At 46.9% G+C, this 7,456-nt stretch overlaps 1 protein-coding gene across 3 annotated transcripts in view; it reads right to left on the bottom strand.

Annotated features, from left to right (window-relative positions):
• Positions 1–211: 211 nt before the first annotated feature.
• Positions 212–7,456, bottom strand: part of CTNND2 (catenin delta 2) — an 875,933-nt gene continuing 868,688 nt past the window's right edge. For all 3 annotated transcript variants that reach the window (XM_015251739.3, XM_072958848.1, XM_015251743.3), the window contains one exon: positions 212–1,384. In XM_015251739.3, the coding sequence (XP_015107225.2) occupies positions 1,124–1,384 (261 nt within the window). In that variant the 3' untranslated portion in view covers positions 212–1,123. The remainder of the gene's footprint in view (positions 1,385–7,456) is intronic.

Below are 7,456 nucleotides of genomic sequence, written 5' to 3'. Positions count from 1 at the left end.
GCAACAAACTGATGTATATTTATACTAAAAACCAAAAACAAAGTTTGTACAAGATGAACAGCAAATGAAGTCGTTTCTATCAAAATAAGATCTCACACAGGTCATTTTTACACATACAGGGACACACACCCACACACGCACAGACACACGAGCAAGAATGTGTGTTTTGTAAGATAGGTCCTTGGAAACAGACATTCTTAGCAAATATGGATGACAGATCAATTGTAATTTATTTTCTTTTAACACTGTATCATCATAAAGAAAACTGGTATAAATGAAAAAATCTATTTCAAATATCTACATCTAAAATTTTAGGCAGTGAAAAAGCACTTTGTTGACAAGGAGTGTGGAATGATGTATGTTAATTGTCAGAAACTGCTGAATACCTTGCTTAGTTGCCACAAACAAAGTCACATATCAGAACGAACAATACTGCTAAATATTCCTTTTTTTCCCCATTTTTTTTCTGTTAAAACATACTGGGAGAAAGAAAAGAAAGGAAAAAAAACCCTGGAAATCCATACATCTTTCAAAAGTTTGAAATTGAAGCAATATTTAGAACCATAGATGAGGAAACGCCGCGGCATTGGTGTAATATACACAACGCGCTTTTCTTCTTTAATCTGTAATGTACATCAAATACTTTACAACAATGCATTAACAAAAGGCAAGAAACGTCTTGCTGTACAGAGGAACCCCAATGCAACTTGAAGCCTAGAATCACAACGGATGAAGGGAGTAAACAAAGCGTGAGAAGCCGTCCCTCTAAAGTGTGTGAACTACGCTGCCTCTGTGCTTATAACCCTCGCGCCCGTCACCCCGACCGCCTCCTGTGCTGCCTTCAGCCACATTCGGTGTAAAGCACTTTTTAGACTCTACAGCCTGCCCTACAAAAGTGTCGCGTGATGTCAGATTTAGGATCACTTTAGCTTTCTACTGACTTTCAAGTTAACTTTCAATTCATTTAGCATTCTAAAATAGCTCTGAGTATTTCCTTACTGGTTATCATAGCCTTCCTATGGAACAGGCTTTAACAAACTAAATTTGCAGGGAAAAAAAAAAAAAAGCAATGTCTGTGGTCTGCATGCACATGCACTGTTCCCGGCGCCGCGTGCCTCCCTGCTCACACCCAGGAGTCGGGGGAGGCCGGGTAGTGGCTCGTTTCATAGTTCAGTTCACTGTAGGGACGGGCAGCGGAGTAGAAGTCGACGTAGTTGCCGGTGGACTTGAGTCCCAGGTGCATGGTGTACTCGCTGGCGGGAGGGCGGTGGTGGACCTGGTCCTCGAAGAAGGACTCGTCATAGTTTCTCGTGGAATTTGGAAACGGCTGGTAGGTCTCGTAATCTTTTCTGCTGGGCTCCTGGGGGACTGGCTGTGCTGAAACCTGCCCGGGAAGGAAGATCCACCAGGAGTTAGTGTCTTTTCCCTTGATCCTCCCTCCCACTACTGGATGCTCCCAACCCTCCCTTGAAGTCAAGGTGCAGGCAGTCCCCCAGGCATTCACTGGCACCACACTTCTCCGGAGACTGCCAACTGCTCAGTGACTTTCCTTTTTAAAGTTGGTTCCTGAGTCCATGTGCTATCATTCTAGACGATCTTATTTTTTCAATTATTATGGTAACGTATACATAACATAAAATTTACCATTTTGATAATTTTAAGTGTATAATTCAGTGGCATTAAATACCTTCTTCGCACATGCAACTGTCACCACTATCCACACTTTCAGAACTTTTTCACCATCCAAAATAAAAACTCTTGTCTCCCATGAGTAACTCCTCATTCCCCTCTTTTCTCAGATTGTGGCAACCATCATTCTGTTCTCTGTCTCTACAAATTTGACTAGTCTAGGTACCTTATATAAGTGGAATAATACAGTATTCATCCTTTTGTGTCTGGCTTCTTTCATTTCGCATAATGTCCTCAAATCAAGGTTCATCCATGTTGTAGCATGTGACCGATTTTCCTCCCTTTTTAAGGCCGAGTAATATTCCATTGTATGGAGAGACCACATGTGTTTCCGCGCTCGTCCGCTGATGACACTGGGTTGTTCCCACCTTTTGACTATTGTGAATAATGCTGCTATGAACATGGTGCACCAGTATCTGTTTTAGTCCCTGCTTTCAATTTTGGGGGGTTATGTACCAAGAAGTGGAATTGCTGGATCTGATGGGAATTCTACATTTAACTTTTTGAGAAATTGCCAAAGCAGTTGTGACAGCTGAACCATCTGACTAGATAATCTCTTTTAAATTAAAGAGGCGCACACCAGACGCTACAGAACACGAGGAGTTTATATTCACCCTTCCTGCGCCTCCCCATCACATCTAGGTGCTGGAAGCCCAGGCAGAGAGAAAGTGAAGCCGTGCACGGTCCAAGGGCCCTTTGGGTATCTTCCCGCCAGCACAGAGGGAGGGCTGAGATCGATACCTCTCTGCAGGATGGAGGCTTCTGAGTAGTGAGGGCCATCCCATCACACCTGCCCAAGTGACCAGGTACCACAGCCGTAGAAGGATACACAGAGAATCACATAATAAGAATAGGGAACCCTCTCCAAATAGTCTACCCTCTGGAGGACCAAAACGTTTCCTAACTGGGTTCAATTAAGAATAATGTGGGATGTTGAAGCCTTTGGTTAGGGGAGAGGGGTCTTCAGAATTGTCTGATGTCCTCAGCGCACTTCAGTGCTCCCTGTTCTCGCTCCTGTCCTCTGCAGGTTACTGTCTGATGGAGGGGGCCTTGAGGGGCTCAAGGGGTCACAGGAGCCTTCAGGGTACATGAAGTGTAGAATTAGTTCCCTCTGCCTGGCCTGAAGGACAGGAACACAAAGAATGTTCACAGCTGATCATTAGCATTTGTATGTGGGAGCCTGGCTATCCCTCTCTCCCCACTGCCTCCGGGGCCCCTTCCTACACACCACGCCCCGACAGCGAGGACACCCACCAAGGCATGGGGTGAGGGCCATCCCTCTAGACAGTGCGTGGTGACATCCACAGAACTCCTCACGTGCAATGCCTCCGGGCGGGGAGGTCTGCTGGGAGTGATGGAACACTCCTGCATAAGCGCAGTTTGATCGCTTTCCAGCAGATCCGGTAATTCTGTGTTAATGTAACTAAGGTTCAGCGTGGAAACATCTTCTAGTGATTGGTCTGAGTTAACCGATAATGATTTGTAATTAGCACGCTGTGTGTAAATGGACGCATCTAACAGCCTGCCCATAATTCTTCTCTCAAGGGAGTGAAACTCCCTCTTTACTATGTCACTGATGCACCCTCGTCATCGACCTGCTCTTCAAAGAGGTGGTGAGCTTCATCACAGCTGCTGTCCAGGACGTCCCACACTTCCAGTTAGTGGTGGCTGAATGCGTGAGGTTTCTGTCTACCTGTCAAAGTCCACAGAGCGCAAACGTGCGTTAACCATGAGCCCAGGCGTGAGGGGGACACCGAGGGCTGCACTCCAACGTTGCTGAGCCCAGGGCTCCCCGAGTGCTGGGATAGGCTAGAGGGCCCTTTGCCATTCTTTGGAGAACAGAGTGCTCTGTTGAACCTCTCCACTCCAACCGGTGCTGCTACCCACATGAAAAGCACACAGAGGGTGAGAGCTGGGAGGTCTGGAAAAATTACACAGGGAGGGAACTAGAATTTACTGTTTCTATTTCAGTGGGCATTATTATATTTAACATTTAACAAATTCTTTTTTGTCTAATCTGTATATGTCTATATAGGTATGTATCTCTACATATATGTATGTGTGTTTCTGTCTATCTATAGCTATCCATCCATCCATCCATCCATCATCTACTTATTTATCTATCTCCTTCTCTCCCTCCCTCCCTTTCTCTCTTTCTTTCTTCCCATCAATTATCCACCTAGCTCCCACTTTAGAGATGAAGAAACTGAAGGTCAGAGAAGTTAAGACACTTCTGTAGGATGCCACGGCTAGTGGTGGTGTGAGGCTGGGATGTAAATGCAAATCTGGCTGACTCCAAAGTCCACCTTTCCGAGACACGAGCACAGACTCAGTTGAGTGGACTCCAGACTCTGTGATAAGAAGGGAGGCCGGTGGACAAAGGAGACCAAGACGAGATCTTGAGCCCTTCTCTGTGCTGCTCTCGGTGGCCAGAGGAGGCAGTGCCGGAGCTTGGACGGTCTTCTGGGGAAGGTACTTACAAGACTTGTGGTCTCCTCCATGGTGGCTGGTGGCCCTGCTTTGCTTTGCTTTGCTTTGTTTTGGTTTCCTTCCTTCCTTCCTCCCTCCCTCCCTCTCTCTCCCTCCCTCCGTCTCTCTCTCTCTTTCTTTCTTCCTTTCTTCCTTCTTTCTTCCTTTCTTCCTTCCTTTCTTCCTCTCTTTCTTTCTTTCTTTCTCTCTCTCTCTCTCTCTTTCTTTCTTTCTTTCTTTCTTTCTTTCTTTCTTTCTTTCTTTCTTTCTTTCTTTCTTTCTTCCTTCCTTCCTTCCTTCCTTCCTTCCTTCCTTCCTTCCTTCCTTCCTCTCTCTCTCTCTTCCTTCCTTCCTTCTTTCTCTCTCTCTCTTTTTTTTCTTTTTGCACAACCTGTTTCAAATTTCTTACTGTTCTCTCTGGTGGGTGGATGTTTTGGGGTTGGGCACAAGCTTATTTTAGTCTCTTATCTTGGGGAATTGCCTCCTTCAGTTCATCTGTATTGTTCATAAAAGTCCCATATCAACCCCTTCCAAGGCTGAGTTCCGCTGTTCTGGGAGTTTGTGGAAACAAACTACCCAGGATGGGCTGATGGTGGCACAGCTGTGCTTGAAGGAAATAGATTTGCTCGCTGGCCTGGCAGTATGGACACTGGCTGGTAAGATGCATTCATAGTGGAGACATGTTGGGCAGGTTTCATAATTTGCCCTAAGAGAATATCTGACAGTGTTCAAAATTAGGCAAATGAAATGCTCCCAAATACAAGGAGCTAAAATAAATGCATTTTTTCTTAACATGGCACAGAAAACCAGACCTCTGTGAAGGAAGTGGAACAATGCCCCTATACAGCAGTGGTGATTCTGAATCTGAGTGTCCGCTGCGGTCTGGAGAAGCCCTGGCCCATCCGAGGAGCCTGAGGCTGCTGCCTGCTTTGGCTTAAGGCAGCGACCTCTCTGGGAAGGGTGGGTATGACCAGCCGGCTCGCAGCACCATCGCTGGGGTCCGCGATTTTGGTGATTTGTCCTGTGGCACCCGCTCATGTAAAAGTCATCCTTGCTGAACGTTTTCCTCAGTAGTAGAATGTTTAGTTTAAGTTAGGAATGACAGTGCCCCTTCTCCATCTCCCTACTCTGTAGCACAATGACAGAAGACTTCTTTGTGATTCCTCACCAAAGACTCAGGGCGTCACTGTACAATGAAGAAGGCCGTGTGGTCAGGCTTGGTGGTTCTCAAAGTGTGGTCCCCGGCAGGAGCAACCGCGGCTGTTAGAGGTACAAGTTATTGGGCCTCACCCCAGACATACTGAATCACAAATTCTGGGCTTGGGGTCCAGTATTCTGTGTTTAACATCCTTCCTGGGGATTCTGACTCACGCTCGGATAGATCTGAGGACCCTGATACAGAGGAGGGCACGTAGAACGGGAGGGCAGAAGAACCAGGCTGGAGTCTGTCTCTCTAGCTTCTTAAGGTGACTGGGGACAAACCCTCACCCTCCTTGAACCCCGATTTCCCCAGCTCTGGGGCTAATTTTACCCACCCTGCCCCCGACAGCAGGACTGAGGACACCAATGAGGAACTTGAGGTGCTGTTTTTGTTGTCATCAGTAATAATTTGAATACTGGTCAACGAAACACCAATCCCTCTGTTTCAAGATTATGAACAAAAATCCTATTGCCAGCAGGACACCGTTAAATATGCTATTTTTCTTTATCAGTACAGGACGTACTGGTGGCCGTTCAGTAGGCGTTTTGGAGCGTTTAAGTACTTAACTCTTAAAATAATGTCTGTGACCCGCTAACCCCAAACATAAAAACCAAGTATTGCCCAACTAGAAGGGGACCAAATTGCCAACTCTTTTGAACCCTAATTTCCCACTATTGGTTGTTTCTTCTAGGAGTCCTTAAGCTTGAGAATTCATTGAAATTGAGACTCGGGTGGCAGGTAGTCATGCGGAGGGTGTCACAGCTGAGTGGACCCTGGACTGCCTTTCTGCTGAGACAGGGAAAGCCTGGCTCACAGCTCTTGCCCTGGCCACCCTCTTGCTCGGCCGTGCCTCCAGGGCTGTTGCTTTATTTTCAGATCTCTTGTCTTTCACCTTGGCCCAGAGATCCCTCTGAAACTGGTTTCCCTTGGGGAATCACTTCTTCTCTAGAATGAATCTCTATCCATCCTCCTCTGCAAAGCCTAAGGTCCAGCTTTGACACCGAAACTAAATGGACTCCAGGACATCCCTCCTGGTTAAAATTTTCAAGCTGGCCTGATACTGAGAGGCTGTGAGGTGACTTTTGACCCAGGAAAGTTCCAAAAACAAAAGCCACCAGGGACAGCCGAACGTGCTCCCACGGGCAGAGAATCCAGATCACAGAAACTGTTTACAAGGTCGTCTCCAGAACCACTGAACTAGAAGGGGACCAAACTGCCAGCTCTTTTGAAAGGTTAGGATGGTCTTACGTCACTGAATTCCCAAGAGGGAAAGCTGCAGGTAGGGTCAAAGCTTACTCCAATCAGAGTCCCAAATAAGTCAAATGCTTTATCTCTTCTTCCCAAGTCACTGGAGTATTATAATGATTCCGGGGGGATTTTTTTAGGTTAAAAAATTTTCTCTTTGGTGGACATTTAAAAAAAACGTTTCTTGGTATTAGGATGGAGTTGCCTGCCCAGTTGCCCCCTTCCCTTCACTGGACCAGCTCAGGAAATGATGACGGTGCAGAGCTCTGGCCGTGGGGCTCAGCTCTGTCAGGAGCCTGCCTGTAAGGTGTCCCCTGTGCTGACAAGTGGCTCAGAGCTTGTCCTCCATCCAGACTTGGTCTCAGCACATTCGCCTGGGACACTATGGCCTTGATGTTTCACACTGAGGTGGAGCTGAGAACATTCTGGGGCATCCTGGGAAGAAGGCGGTGCTCACCCTCACGGCAGGGAGGCCATCTCAGTGCATTGATTCTAATGTTCTTAAATGCTCAGAATAGGCTGGGGTAAAAAGAATGTGCCTCTTGGAACCATTATGGACTGTCCTTGAAGTCTAGATTGCAAGCAGTCCTTTGGAATCCATTGCAGCCGCACTGTGGGATGCCAGGACCCCTGGGCCACACCAGGGTGCTCCTTCACTGCCAGCAGTAGCGGGATTCCCTGGAGACAGAGACTGATGTAGAACAGGAGGATTCTGGTGATGAGCTTCTCTTAATCTATGGAAACTAAAGACCCCTCTTACACTCTTGGATGCAAAACTAGGGTCCTGTCACATCCTGGCAATGTCTGTAAGAGCTTGAGATGGTTGGCTCCCTGTACGTGATATTTGCTAAA

The sequence above is a fragment of the Vicugna pacos genome, chromosome 3 (genome assembly GCF_048564905.1).
Source record: "Vicugna pacos chromosome 3, VicPac4, whole genome shotgun sequence".
NCBI classification, from domain to species: Eukaryota; Metazoa; Chordata; class Mammalia; order Artiodactyla; family Camelidae; genus Vicugna; species Vicugna pacos.
This window is presented reverse-complemented; position numbering and strand designations above follow the sequence as displayed.